Source organism: Pseudopodoces humilis, chromosome 5, assembly GCF_049639895.1.
Source record: "Pseudopodoces humilis isolate 2021_Gansu_Grassland_sample_001 chromosome 5, ASM4963989v1, whole genome shotgun sequence".
In the NCBI taxonomy this organism is placed as follows: Eukaryota; Metazoa; Chordata; class Aves; order Passeriformes; family Paridae; genus Pseudopodoces; species Pseudopodoces humilis.
Genome location: NC_142204.1, coordinates 280659 through 295696, shown reverse-complemented (window position 1 = coordinate 295696; position 15038 = coordinate 280659). Strand labels below are relative to the sequence as shown.

General features: G+C 51.5%; 1 protein-coding gene across 1 annotated transcript in view; it reads left to right on the top strand.

Annotated features, from left to right (window-relative positions):
* Window positions 1–15038, top strand: part of LOC102104302 (sodium- and chloride-dependent GABA transporter 2) — a 29228-nt gene that overhangs the window by 12144 nt on the left and 2046 nt on the right. Inside the window, exons 7-13 of the mRNA XM_014259291.2 lie at window positions 954–1088; window positions 9308–9411; window positions 12089–12213; window positions 12724–12836; window positions 12977–13114; window positions 14132–14234; window positions 14838–14938. Coding sequence (XP_014114766.2) covers window positions 954–1088; window positions 9308–9411; window positions 12089–12213; window positions 12724–12836; window positions 12977–13114; window positions 14132–14234; window positions 14838–14938 — 819 coding nt within the window. The remainder of the gene's footprint in view (window positions 1–953; window positions 1089–9307; window positions 9412–12088; window positions 12214–12723; window positions 12837–12976; window positions 13115–14131; window positions 14235–14837; window positions 14939–15038) is intronic.

Sequence of the window (15038 nt, the reverse complement as noted above, 5' to 3'; positions counted from 1 at the left end):
TGGAAGCAATGCAAAAGGATTAATCACATTACTTGAATTGTTGAGGAGGTTGCATGAGCTCTCGATATCAGTTTGTGTGGGAAACAGGCTGCAACGTGGTGTCATTGTGGCATGCTGCAGCAGTTAGCCTGAAAGCACCAGGGTAGTCCCCAAGCTGAGTGTCACATCTACCAGAGGTGAAGCCCCTGAAAGGATTAGCTGATACTGGTTTCCAGCTTTCCCCCAAGGGATGCAGCTCCTTTGCTAGAGGAAAGGCATTTTAACCCTCCCTGAGTGTGTCTGCAATGCTCATGGGGCTAGTGGCACAAAAAGCAAGAGGACAGGTGTTCCAGGTCCTGTTGGGGTCTGCATCCTTGGTGGCAGTTCTGAGAGGAGCCCAGGATGGGTGACTGAAGCGGGGTCACTCAGAGGCTGCAGTGGGAAGGGCTGGGCACAGCCCCTTTGCCAGCTCCAGCTCTGAGCTGGGAACCCCCAGCATTGTCCCTGGTGGGCCTTCAGTGGCAGTCATGCGTCAGGGCCTTACCTGCACACCCCTTTACCCTTTCTGCACTATGGAGAAGAGGCTGTCTGTGTGTCACTCAGACTCTGTTTGGAGTAGGGATGTGAAGATGGACACTGGGGGCAGCTCCTTCTCTGATGCATTTCGGTATTACAGCACTGGCTTCAGCAGACCCACTCTGACTCTAGCCTGCTGACAGCCTGGCTCAGGGTCTGGATCGCTCCTAGGGCTAGAAAGGTTTTCTCTGGCTCCAGACATGCAATGGCACTTCATAAGTTTGCTGAGTGCATTTTAAAACATGCTTCTTTCTACTGCAGGAGACAGCAGGGTGCTCAGCAAAGCAGCCTGGGCTGTCCCCTGCCCCCTCTCGCAGCCCGGGGGTCAGTGCCGTGCTGGCACTGTGTGCTCTGCTCCGTGCTGCTCTCTCACACTTGTCCTTTCCTGCCTTTCCCAGGTGGTGTATTTCACTGCCACGTTCCCATACGTCATGCTGATTGTTCTGCTGATCAGGGGAGTCTCCTTACCCGGGGCATCCCAGGGAATCCTCTTTTACCTTTATCCAGACATCAGTCGCCTTGGGGACCCTCAGGTAAGGTGGCGGAGGGGGATGAACAGCTAAGCTGTGCTTGCATGGATTCCTCTGGCAGCCCTCACTCTCTCCTTTTTGTTTTCCTACTCTCTTTCTTCAATTTCTACTTTCTGACCCCTCTTTTCTCCCCTCTGTGTCCATAAGGCAGAGCTGTGGTATTGGTGTGTTCCCTGACAGCCCCTGCTCTCTTGCCCTCCCGTGCTGTTCCCATATTTTCCTGTGTGAATTGAGTCTGAATTGCTCAGGGGTATGGGCAGTGGGATTTAATCCCTCATCATGAGTGGTGCAAGCTCTCCCTCGCGTTTCCTGGGGAGGCTCCTCTGCTGTGGAGCCGGATGGTGCCCGGGGTGCCCCTTAGCACCGTGCCGGCAGCTTGTGGGGACGAGCGCTGCTCCTGGCATTTGCTCCATCTTCCTTGGGAAGTGTGCCAGGTGCATGGATGGTGGGAGCATGGCATGCTGCAGCAGCAGGCCCTGGGACCTGGCTGCCTTCCTCACCTTCCATCCCTGGGGAGAAATTCCTGCCTGTTTGACAGGAGGGTCAGCGCCCGACTGCTGCTTTTAATCTCTTTGGGACAAGTTCTTCCACGTTAAATCCTGGCTCCAGCTGAGCTGCTGTACCAGCCTCTGTGTGAAGGTGTTTCCAAAGGAGATTAAAGGGTGCCTGCCTGGAAAATAGGCCAGCAAAACCCTTGGTAACCCCTTTAACTCTTTCTGGTCCCACAGCAGTGCTGCCTCGGTTATTAATTTTGGGAATGGGAACATGAGCGCTGGTGGATCTATGGCAGGAGGTGGGTAGGACAGCGGCTGCCTCGGCATGGAGGTGCAGTAAAGCGTGGAAGGGCATGAGGACAGGTCTGTGTTTGCTGTGATTGTGTCTTCATTTGCACTGATGAGGTGCAAGAGGCTTCTGAAATGAAATAACATTTTGGAAGAGTGCTCCTTGTCTTATGGAAAGTCCTGCTGTCACCGTGGCTGTGTTGCCCAGGGGACCGCCCGAAGCCACCTCAGGTGCGGCATGCTTGGTTCTAGCTGTGTCCTCATTAGGTCTGTCCTGGCAAAAGTTTTCAATTGCAGCCTGTGCTTTAGAAGCAGAACTTCCTTCCAGCCTAGAAAATGCTAGTGCAAAGCAGAGTAACCACTCAAAGTAAGAGGATGGCTCTGAACCAGGGGAGGAAAACTCTGCTGAACCAAGGGAGGAAAACTTGCTTCTCCCTCCCCGCTCCACATTCCCTGAGGAATGCTTCGCTTCTGAGGGAGAAAAGGGGGATTTGGCAGCAGTGGTTGCCTTCCTCTAGCATGTTTTAACCATCCTACTGAACCGTGGAGCAGGGCTTGAGTCTCCTCTTGTGCCTTCCCAGCAGAGAGGGAAGGGTTAGTGCCCCAAGCCCCACACGTGTGTGGCTGTGCCCTCCTGCCTCTGTGCAGGGACTGTGCTGTGAGTCCTGCCAGCCCACGGGGACCAAGTTGATTATAATTGATTTGTTCTCAAAGGACAGTGAGCTGGAATTGTTTACCAGCAGCTCTGCACTGCCTGGAAAAATGGAAGAGTCTTTAGTGCTTGGGAAGGGATTCTGGAAATTAAAAAAAAATAATAAAAAATTAAAAATAACCTCTCCAATCTGAGCCTTATGATTAAGCATCTCAAAGGGAGGTTTAAACAAAGGGCAAACAATATACAAGGGGGCAAAATCAAAGCTCCTCTAAAGTATATGAAAAACTAGGTGAAAAGAGGGGATGAATTATTTATCAGATTCTACCAGGGGAGCAGCAACAGTTGAGATGTGATTAAATGTCAGAGTATCAGGCTGGTGTGTGGAAATCATTGCTTTTCACCTGCCAAGTGACCTTGGACAGAACTGGGAAATCCTGTCTGTGAGAGTTCACTCGAGCTGATTAATGATGGTCTCTTCTGGCTGTGAAGCCTACAGTGCCCTAAATCTTCCTGCATCCTAATTTCCTCAATCTGTGAAATGCCTATAATTAAAATGGTAAATGAATTGCATTTGATGGGTAGATCAGACCATACAGAGAACTGCCAAACCAAGGTGTAGAATAATGAAGACCAGTTATGCTCAAATATGAGCATATAACAGCAAAACCACCAAAGAGATCATCTATTTTGAACTGCATGTCCCCCAATCCCCCCCACAAAGAAAAGTCTAAAAAATGAGCTCATAGCTCATTTTCTTCATGTGTAGATTATTTAATATTATGACATTAGCCTGTCAGCCATAACTAGGCCCCAGATATTTCCCCAGTCCTTGGCTGCACTGCTGTGCTCCAGATGTATCCTGTGTATTTCACAGTGTAGACCAACAGAGGGTCTTGGGGTCATCCTCCATTCCTACTTTTGATCACTCCACCCTTTGCATTCCTCAGTTCTATCAATTGTTTTATTCAGCGGGAAATTCTGGAAATTTATGAATGTGGTTAAGGAGAGGGATGCATAGTGGGATCCACCAGTGAGAAGATGAAATGAGAGGAATTCAGGGTACAACTAAGATTCAAGTGCATAAAACTTGTCATTAAAAGAACTTTTTTCAGGTGCTGTCAGGCTTTCTGTTGATTGAAGCTTTCATATCACTGCCAGTCACTGTTTAGATAGACAGATATAAAGAGAGGACAGATGGGCTTGATACAGAAAGGGCTGTCTTGTGTGTTTGGGTTTGCTTTAAAGAAAAGAAATGTAATAGTCTCCTTTCACTCTGGTATCAAGTCTCTTAGCTAAGTTTCCTCAGGTTTAATGAGTGAGAATGGAGAAGGAGTGGTGCTCAGAGCCTGCTGAATTTCTGTCTCTCTGGAAAAGCAGCAAATGTTTCTCAAAGCCTCCCACTCTCATCTTCCTCTGGAAATTTCCAGAAAACACCCACCGTGCTATATTTGCTTGTATTTTATCCAGTCTTTATATACAGAAAGAAGCTTCTGTGATAAGCTGCTTTCCAGCCATCCCAGATGTGCTGAAGGCCCCTGAGTTTGGGGGCTGTATCCCGGTCCTAGGGCAGGGAGGCACCAGAGATGTCAATGGTCAGCAGAGTTGTGCATTTCTTTCTCAATATCCTCCCCTACATCCCTCTCGTTGCCTTGCACCTGTTTCCCTGAGGATTGGTTTTTGGAGTGTTTGCCCCTGCAGATTTCCCTCACGGCTCCTGCTCCCCAGCAGACAGGACAGAAAGGTTAGACAAGAGAAGATGCTCCCCAGTTTTTTGGGGGTGTCTGTCCCCTCTGCCGTGGCTGCAGAGGGAGGACGCTGAGGTGATGGTTTGGAGCAGGGCAGCTCTTACAGCCCATGCAGAGCTGGATCAGCCCCGCTGGCCACGGCAGGGAGGATGAGAGCTGTGGGCTAACCTTGGGCCCCTGCAGCCATGCTGGGACGGGCTCAGAGCCCCAAATTCAGCCTCCTCCTGCCGCTGCTTCCCTGTCAGAGGGGAGGGCGACCGCAGGCCTCCTAAATATTATTTGTTCCCCGCGTTTATTGCTTTGCCAGCAGGCCTTTTCCTGGAGCCAGCGTGCCGGGTTTGTGCAGCTCTCCCCGGGGCGGGCGGTGCTGCGGGGCCTGGCCGGGCCTGGCGCGGGGCCTGCGGGCCCGGCACCCGGCAGCGAGGGCAGGCACCGGGCAGCCCCAGGCTGCTGCTCCCAGCAGGCCGGAGGGGCTCGGGGCTGCAGTGCTCTGCTCCGCCCGGCTGCAGCACCGCATCCCTGGGGGTCGAAGCACAGCTGTATTTACCTTAGCCGGCTCCCCCCGGCTCCTTGTTCCATGCCTGTTCCCAGCCCTGCTGCCACGGGGCCCGGCCGTGCGGCCCTGCTGGGCCTGAGCTCAGCGCTGGCACGGCAGGAGGGAATAAAGCTGTCTGTCTGTCTGTCTGTCTGTCTGCCCGCAAGCAGCAGGGCGGGGAGCACCAGAAAGGCCTAAAGGCTGCCCAGAGCACAGGGAGCGGCTCTCGGAGCGCTGCTCGCCCCTCTGCAGCTCCCCGGGGCAGGCAGCTGCGCCCCTTGGCACAAACCAGAAACAGACTTGTTCCCTTGTGGGCTTTAAAGGAACCCCAGCTGGGGAGGGCCCTCCCGGGTACAAAATGTCCCTGCAGGTCCCTCCAGGTGCCCAGGTGTCCGTCCTGAGGCGTGGGGATAACGCCAGGGCAGCGCTGGCACTGTGGGGGCTCGAGGCTGGCACAGGGAGATAACCGGGGAACAAAGCCTCGCTCCCAGGAGCTCTGGGGCTCAGCGCTGGGAACACGATGCTGGCCCGGCTGTTGGATGGGCAGACGGAACAGGAGCACCCGGCGAATGTCAGTGCCCCATTCGCCGTCTCTCCCTGCTGGGATGAACGGGGATGGGGAAGCATTGCCCCGGCTGTGCAGCAGAGCACACAGAGCACAGCTCCGTGCTGGGGTGGGACGTGGGCTGCATCCTTGGGCTGGGTAAAGGGGAACGTCAGGAAATGCTGCCCTGGGAGTCTGGGGGAGTAAAGCCTTAGGAGTCACCATCTCCCTTCCTGAGGCAGGGATGTGTTTGTGTGCTGCAGTGGGTGGCTGGTGGGCAGTGCCAGCCACGGGCTGACTCGTGATGTTGTGATATCGTGAGCCAAAGAAATTCTGCTTGAACTGCAGCCCAAGATTTGGCTGGTTTTTGCTCTCTGCGCTACACCAAGCGTGACCCTGCACACAGCACGTACCCACTCCGTGCTGATGGGGACAGCTGGGTGCTTCTCAGCATGCCACCTATATCTGATGTATGGCATCCAGCGGGCTTCAGTAACATTTTGCTCCAAAAGGGTCTTTTGAGAACTTCCTAAGGAAGGATCTGTTTCAGTATTGGGAGCTATTAAATTCCAGTACATGTAATAAAGTGAATATTGCTGAGAAAATTAAGGGACGAAGGAATGGCCATAACCATCTTGGGTAACTGCAGCTCAGGTGTAAAGGTTTTGGCTAAAAACGGAGTAGGAGGCTATTGCAAACTGGAGCAAACAACATGTTTAAATAAATTGAATTAGGAATTAAATAAACCGGATGGCTTAGGAAAATGCAGACAATAATGAAATCAAAATACCCATGCTGCCAATATGCCAGCAAAATCCGAACAGGATAAACTTTACCAGTCTCTTTGGGAGCAATGGCCAGAGAACAGCAGGATGCTTTTATCTGCAGTGGAAAGAGAGCCCTGCCTAACCCTGCAAGGCCTTTTAGCGAGAGTGGTCTGAGAACAGCTGAAAAAACCATTTCTCTGAGTCACTGCAGGGAGAGAAATGAGCACAGGCAGCAGGCTGGGGAGGAAAGGTTTGAGTGGCTGTTTGCTGAAGTGAGTGGTCCACAGGAGCCCAGTGGGGCTGGATGGGCAGTGGTGCTGCTGCTGGGAGGCTGGAGGAGGCTGGATCCCTTCCACTCCCAGTCACCCCACAGTCCTGGGACTCACTGCTGCTGCTTGACCCCATCTCCAGTGGGTCAGGAGCACACATGGCATCAGTCCTGTGGCAGTCCTTTGACCCCCAAGAAATTTGGGAATTGCAAGGAAACTGGGAAGTCTGTAGATGTCTCTTGTCTTTGGCCCAAGAGCTGCAGTGACCTTTTAATGCATGAAATAATGTGCAGGCAGCCTGAGCTGGTGTTCACAGTTGTGCTAAGTAGGATCATAAGCTCTGCAAGTCAAGCTTAGCTTTATTTACAGTTTCAGCCAAGGCTGCCTTGCTTCAAACGGGAGCATATGCTGAGGCAGGTCCTGTATTCCATAAACATATCCCTTTGGGTGCCAGGTGTGCACCCCAGGGGTGTGAGACTGGGCAGAGCAGGCAGTGAAGTGAGGAGCCCACAGACCCCATGCTGGTCTCTGCTACACACTCAGGGTTATCACTGCATTTTAGAAATGAGCCACCTCATAAGCCACACAGCTAATGAAGCTTGGCCTCTTGATGTTTGGCTTCCACCATGGCTGGTAAAGCACCAGTTCCTTTCCTGCCTGAGGGGTATTTCTCCTTGGCTTGTGTGATTTAGGTGATATTTAACACTGGTTGACTCTTCTTCCCTCTAGCTTTCTGCTCAGTGGGCACCCTGAGTTCCTGTCTTTTTCTCATTCCCTAACTGTTGTGCAATTCATAGGTAGTTGATATCCTTGAGGCTTCTGAAAACTGTTAAATCTGATTGAAAAGCATCAACTGACTCTGATATTATGACAAGTGTGGGGTAGGAAGTTTAATGGCAAAAATCTTGTTATCTTGAAAAATTAAGCTACAAGAGCTACAAACCCCATGAGACTGTGTGTTTTGAGCTCCAATTTGATGGTAAACGAGCTCTAGCAATGAACAGCAAAATAAAAAGCAAACCTAACAAAGCATTTGATCCCAATCTGTGCCAAGATGTTTAAATTATTGATGCAAAAGTGTCTGCTGCTCCAGCTCACCTTAGTGCCTTGCTGTGCCTGAAATGTAGCTGCAAAATGAAAGCTGTGCCCTTACTGCCCATGAGCACACTGATGCTTTAGGAATCAATTTTAAAAAGAGCTTTGATCTTTTTCTACTATTTTTGAACTGAAAAACTTAATACCTTTCTCTCTAAACCCATCTTCCCATTCATCTCCAAAAAGAGTAAAATACACTGAGGTAAATTACTTTTTTGACTTCCCAGTGCCTCGAATTAGTTGTTCCAGTCCCATCTCGTCACCTGTCCCTTCCCATCCTACAACTCAGAGATTTCATCTCATTCCCTGTTTGATCTGAAACCCAGAGTCCAGGGTTTCCATGGACTTAAGTGGAAGTTGTGGAGTAGAATGTGAGAGAGAACAGTCAGGGAGAGCAGTTTCACCAAAGCCAGCCCTAGCAGCACCTCGCCTTCTCTCCCTGCTGGGGTTTGCAGCAGTGGGCAGGGAGAGGATTTATTCTGTGCATCTGTGCCTTGAGCTAAATCCAGAATTCCTTCCAGGAAAATGGCAGTTCATGGGATTGTAGCATGCCTTCATAGGGCCCAACAGCCTGGGAAGGAGAAGAAGTAAATATGAAATGGAACCTCTCACCACATGGCTGTACTCTGGCCAGTTCAAAAGGGGAAAGGCAGGAGCACGCGTTGGTAAGGGTGCTGAGCAATGGGGGTGCTTGGGCAATGCCCAGCTGCCATTGCCTCAGGACATGAGGGCTTGGCTGACAGATACAGGTGTGATTTGAAGCCATCCAAACCTGTGGAAAGCACTGTGGTACTTTCCCTTGGCTCCTGCTCTTCTCAGAGGGGCTCTGAGGCAAGGCTGGCGTTTGTCTGAGGGCTTACTGGCACTGCCACTCTGGGAGAGGAGAGTCTAGTCAAATGGACACTTTCCTCATAAAGTTGTCCCAGCAATACTTTATTTCTGCTTTTCTTTTGTCTCGAGAATGTGACTACCCTTCAGCACTGGTTGAATGATTGTCTTATCTCTGCTTTATAAAACCCCTAGGAAAAGAAGATCTTAGAGAACAGAGGTTTATTTAATAACCTTTGTCATTGCTTCATTGCTCACCGTTGGCTCCTGCTCTTGCTGTTGCCTGCAGAAGGCAGTGACAGTGGCTGAATTGGTGACTGCACACAGCTAGGCTTTCAGATGAAATTTGGCATTGACAAAAGTCAGCCTTAGAGCCCTGGGATGTGTTATTGACGGTGAGAGCAAAGGGCCTCATGGGAATAACAGTGTTCTTGTATGTTCTTTTAGGAGCTGTCTTTTGCAATCAGCTCTGTCTATTTCTAGCATTCCTCCCCAGCTGAATTTCCCTGAAGTTTTGGAGTCTTTATGTTAGGTCTTGGAGGGAAGGGCCACCACCTCAAGCTGTATGCACCTGCGCTGGCCAGCAGGAGACAAGGCTTGCCCAAACCAAGTCCCCTTCCTCTGGTGGCAGAGGGCTCCTTCAGCTTCATGGAAAGTGTTCATCCTCTTGCTGGAAGGCTCCTGAGTGTCACAGGGTGCTGCAGATTTGTCAAAGAAAGAAGGAGGTGGGGATGAAGAGCTCTATGTGATTGGGTGAATGAGGCTCCTGACGTCTCCCTTCCCTTTGGCACTCCTAGAGCCCCTGGTGCCTCACTGAGCACTGAAATTCCTGGCACTGTCCAAGCTGCCTCTGCAAAAGGCTTGTTTCAATGCAGGGTCCTGCTGGCCTCTGATCCCTGGCCTTTCTGGTGCTTACAGCAGCCTTTGGGCTCTGCCTCCTCCCATCTGTGCAGTGTCTGTGCTGGCCTTCTCTTCTCACCTATGTTTGCATCTCCCTTGCAGGTCTGGATGGATGCAGGCACTCAAATCTTCTTCTCGTATGCAATTTGCCTGGGCTGCCTGACGGCTCTGGGCAGCTATAACAAATACCACAACAACTGCTACAGGTAACTGCTGCCTCCAGCCTTCCCTCCCTCAGCATCAGGGATCTGCTGGAGGCTGCTGGCCTTTGGAAATGTCACGGTTTCTGTTTCTACTCAAGGCATAGGAAAACACAGGAAAACACTTTCCAGGTGTTTTCTCCCCAGATCCAGTTCTCTGTGCTTTATACTCATGGGAATTGTCTGTCTGTCCCCTCTTCCACACTCTGCAAAGTTAGATCCTCTTCACTAGCTTCGTGACCCCAGCCCACACTACATCCTCCCTTAATACTTGTGTGCATGAGCAGGCACAGGGGAAGCAGAACTGTGAAATCTCATGGCTCTCAGCTGGAGCCCTTTCACTTTGTGATTTATCCTTCTGTGGTGCATTTGGACCCGGTGACTGGCACAGCTGTCAGTGCTCTGGGTTCCTGTGTGCTGTCCATGGTTACCTATGAGCCTGCAGATGTGACTTCTGTTTATTGCCTGCTGGACTGTGGGAGCAGAAATGGACCAGGTTGCCAGATAGAATCAGGCTGCTGAGTTGAAGTGGTCCAGTGAAAAGAAACTCATTTTGCTGTAGGTGTATCCATCCCCAGGGTTAAAAAGCTCATGTGAGAAGAGGCCATCTCTCTTCCCTGATTTTCTCTGCTGGTTGGGCTGCTCCTGGCACTGGCTTCTCCCCCAGTCTTTTAACTTCAGAATTGTGGTTGTTGCCATCAGAGGTCCAGGCACACCCCTGGCTACATGATCCTTGCTTTGCATCTTTCTTCACCTTAGGAGTTCATTCCTGCTGCAGGGCTGCCTCTCCAACAGCAGCTGGGCTAGGGTGCCTGTTTCTTTTCATGTCCCTTCTCCCAGATTCAGTTTTGAGAGAAAAAGCTGCAGGAAAAGAAGAGATAATGGATCTGTTTCTGGCCTTCAACATGTCCTTGGGCATTAGCCCTTTGCATCCCCAGTCTAATATGTAAGATGGAGATGATGACAGGCTGCTCAGCAGCAGGGTTGTAAAGACCTCCTGTCACTGCAGCTGGGAGTTGCTGTGGAAAGGGGAGAGAGCTCTGTGTGCACATGGTGCTGTGCTGTTACCCTGTTACCATTTGGCTTTTCTAGGAACGCTGCTCTTTAGTTCCGGTGTCAAACCTTCGACTGGCCTTAAACAGGCACGGACCCAGCTTTAATGAGTCACTCCTGTGCTCTACAGGCTGAGTTTGGATAAGAAGACAGAACCAGGATTTAGCAGGGGACAGAGACGTCAGCATGGTGCCCCACTTTGTTACACCGGGTGTAACCTTTGGTGACCTGGAAAATCATGTAGGCAGTAGAAACCATTGTTCATCTGGCAGTGGTCCAAGATGGCATCAAACAGTATCGACCATTTCTTGTTTCCTGCAACAGTGAGGGAATTCTCTAGGTCTTCCTGGCTCCCTTTCAGGTGTAAATCTGCAGAGATCTCTTTGATCTGACCAGCCCCTCATTTTACTCTCTACCATGACACCCCTTCCCACCTTCCAGATAATGGGAGAACACCTTCCAGCCCACGCCTTTCCAAGGAGGGTGTGACCTGTCATGGATACATCCAGGGGAAAGAGGGAGAAACACCAGGAAGGAGGAGGAACTATTTGAAACATGTGAGAATTTGTATCAAATTACTGAGAATATCATTTGAGTGGAGAGTAGGAAATTTATAGCAACTGGAGAAATTATGTTCTGTCTTGGGCTTCCCATTGGGTAGCTGGGATTGGTGGAACATGGTCTTCCTTTCCAGCTGGGATATTCACTGTGCCTTAGAAACCAAATGCCAAGGCAGAGCAATGGTGCTGAGTGCTGTGCAGCCCTTGACAATGCAAAGAACTGTGCTTTGGAAGGAATAATTTGAATTTGTATGATGCAGGGGCTCTGACCTAGTTAACATGCAAGCAGGAGCACAAAGCCCCAGAAATACTATGTAACAGAAGACTGGTACAGAAAAATCACACTGGATTTGCAGAGTAGCATTTAATAAAGTCGGAGCAGGCCATGAAATGCCAGAAGGGGTGCATTCAGTTTGGTTCAGAATATCTCAGAATGTTGCTGCAAATGTTATTGTTGTCCCCAGGGTTGCAGTCACAAGGGGACTAGGGAGACTCAAGCGTGGAAAGGAATTGGATAGATAAGAGATGTTCAGTTTAAAGTGTTGATGGATGAGAATGAGATGAAACAGAGACAAAAGGGAATAGACTAGAGAAAATAAATTGGATGGCTGTGATTATCTTTTTCTCATAATGCAAAGACCAGGAGATACCTGGTAATGCTGAGAGCCCAGGAGATTGTAACTGGTCTGAGAAATCTATTAAGGAAAAAAAACATGTTCCCTTCTCAGACAAAAATAAACTGTTACATGCTGCCACAGGAGGGACCAGGGGAGAGAGAGGAAAAAACCAGAAAAAAACCCCTGGCATTTAGATGTGGGGGAAGACTATCTCACCAGCAAGGAGCTTGGGTGAGCAACGCATCTTTACGCTGTCCTCGGACAAGGCTGCCCTTGGGGCAGTCCTGCTGTGCTGTCCAGCCTGGGGCATCTTTCTGCAGCTCCCGGTGCTGAGTCAAGCTGCGGGTGTGTTGGGAGAGACACAGTGGCTGGGGCAGAGAAGCAGGTGCTGCCCTGGGGGGCTGCCATGAGGTGTGGGCCATACCTGGCTGATGCTTTGCCCCCTTCTCCCAGGGACTGTGTGGCACTGTGCTTCCTCAACAGCGGCACCAGCTTTGTGGCTGGCTTTGCTATCTTCTCCATCCTGGGCTTCATGGCACAGGAGCAGGGTGTGCCCATCGCCGAGGTGGCCGAGTCAGGTGAGTGGAGACCCTGGTGGGATGGGGCTGTGGGGTGCTGCCACTTGAGCCCCCAGTGACCGGGGCATGCCTGCAGCTGCAGGTTCCCATCCCCTGCTCTCTGCCCCCAAAAGGGAGAAATGAGAGCAAATGAGTGCACATTCATGAAGAACTGAGATGCAGTAGCTGTGGTTTGAGCCTAATACAAGCTGTCTCTAGGGGTGAGGGCTGGGGTTAGGCAGCTGCTATCTCCTGTGGGGAGGGCGCTGGGGTGACTGCATGGCACATGCCCAGCCTTGTGCTGTGCTCCCTGGGCTCAGAGGCTTCCCCCGGCTCCCAGGGGAAGCAGGCAGAGGTTTCTGTGTCCCCTTACCTCCCCTCCTGCTTCTCCTTCCCTGCTCCAGGAGCCCGAGTTCATGCACAGCACGGGTTCTCCTGTGGCGAGGGGCTGCATGGCCACAGGCTGTGCCTGGGCTGGGTGGCTGCCTCTGAAGCAGCCGTGCTGTGCTCTCAAAGCCCTTCTCCCTGCAGGGCCTGGCCTGGCATTCATCGCCTACCCTCGGGCTGTGGTCATGCTGCCCTTCTCCCCACTCTGGGCGTGCTTCTTCTTCCTGATGGTTGTTTTGCTGGGACTGGACAGCCAGGTAAAGCTGCAGGAGCAGAGCGATTCCCTACCAGACAAAATCCACTGTCTCTTCAGGACAGGCTTCAACTTGGCTGAGGGGGAGCCAGTGGGGCTGGGAAGCTGATGGGCTGACAGAGGTGGGATCTGTGCTTTTTGCAGTTTGTCTGCGTGGAGAGCCTTGTGACGGCTCTTGTGGACATGTACCCCACCATCTTCCGCAAGAAGAACCGCCGCGAGACCCTCATCCTGCTGGTCTCCATCCTCTCCTACCTGGTTGGCTTGGTGATGCTCACAGAGGTATTTGGGGCTCTGACCACCTGCATGGTGCTTGACAGGACAGAGTGGGAGCTGGGGGGTGCTGAGGTCTACACTGGGGCCAAGAGCTTGCTGCTGAGTCCCATCCTGCTGCCCTGGGCCTGCAGGAGGCTGCCCTGCCCTTCTCGTGCCATTCACATTCTGCCTTCCAGCCCTTACCCCTTGTGCCAGTTGCAGTCCTGGTACTTCTCCTGCCATGACTGATAGCTGGAGCTCTGGACAGCCTGGGTCTTGGTTATAAATTTATCTTGACACAGACCTAACCTTTACAGGTGTAGTCTGTTGCATGGGAAGGGGAGTGCCCCTGTCCTTCTCTCTCTTCCTGAATGGAGCTACAGGAACACTTGCTATAAGGAAACTCATCAGGCCTGAGTCCACCCCTTATCTATTATACTGATATCATCTGTATTATCCTTGTGATTAATTGCCTGGGAGCTAAACTGTTCTTGTTTAAAACACTTAACTCTGCCTAACAATACGCGTGTGTGGATTGATGCTGTCAGAATGTTCTTGGCACTTTCTGTTCTCATTTGGGCATAACTGTTGGAAAAGCTATTCCTGATGTTGTACATGCAACATTGTGCCTGTTTTGCAGACAGCCCTGCAGACCTGGGCAGTGAAAATGCCAGGCTGAATGCAGTTATTTCCTTCTGCAAATTGGGACTTTCAAGTCAATCAGATGGATTGCGTACCTTAAAGGGGTTTTCCATCCTGACTTCCAGCCACAAGAGCTGCCTAGGTTTTGTCTTCTCCCAAAACATCCCCACAGTCTCTGGCAGTCAGTTGCCATCTGCTGTGCTGCCTTACATTGAAATGCAGGGCTGCAGAGACTCCTGAGAGCAGCAGGGTGGCTGCATGTCTCTGTCAGGCTGAAACCCTGTCCCAGAAAGGGAGATGCCTCCAGCTCCGGGGATGACACTGAGTTTGTTTCTTGCTCTGCCTCTTTGCCTGATTCCTCTCCCCTGTCTCTCACCTTGCTGCCCACTTGGGCCTTCCCAGGGTGGGATGTATGTCTTCCAGCTCTTTGATTACTATGCTGCCAGTGGCATGTGCCTGCTCTTTGTGGCCATCTTTGAGACTCTCTGCATCGCCTGGGTCTATGGTGAGTATCAGCTAGCGGGGGCCACAGCTCTGGCCCCTCACGCTCTTGTCTGCTTCATCCTCAAAATGCCGGTCCGTAGCTCAGCTTGGTAATTGCTTGGCAATGCAAGGCAGAATCTAAACCTTTGCTTTGGTGGCCCTGGACTCAACTGGCAGGGACTTCCTCACAGGAGCACCCTGGGGGATCTGCTTGGCAGATATCCCCTGCTTGTTTCTATGTGTTCCCTCTTTTGAGACCTCCTTCCTTGGGGAATTGAAAAATCTCTTCTCAACCTCTGTTCAGAGGGCTTGAGACTCAAACATTTTTGAGAGCCCTCTCTCAGTCTTGACAGTCAGCAGGTATGGGTAAAACCTGGGCTGAGGTGCTAGCCTTGGAAATGCTGAGGGGATGGCCCTGCTGGCCTACTGAGCTGCTTGGGGGGATAGGAAGTCAGTCCAGGACAAGGACCAAAGCTGGCCACACTCCTGAGGAGCTCCCTGACCCGACTGTTGGCTACACTGAGGCTGCTGCACCTCAAGAGTGGTGTCCACCCTGGACACACAGACCCTGCTGCCCTCCTTCCCTGGGGGCAGTGAGGGGTCCCATCCTCGCCCTCTTCTGCAGGCGCTGAGCGTTTCTACGATAACATTGAGGACATGATCGGCTACCGGCCATGGCCCACCATCAAATACTGCTGGCTTTTCATCACCCCTGCGGTTTGCATGGTGAGGACACACAGGAGGAAGAGCTTGGGGAGGAAGATGGGAGAGCTGGGGGCCTCTGAGATACAGACACCTACAGAAATACAGAGGGATGTGCATATGT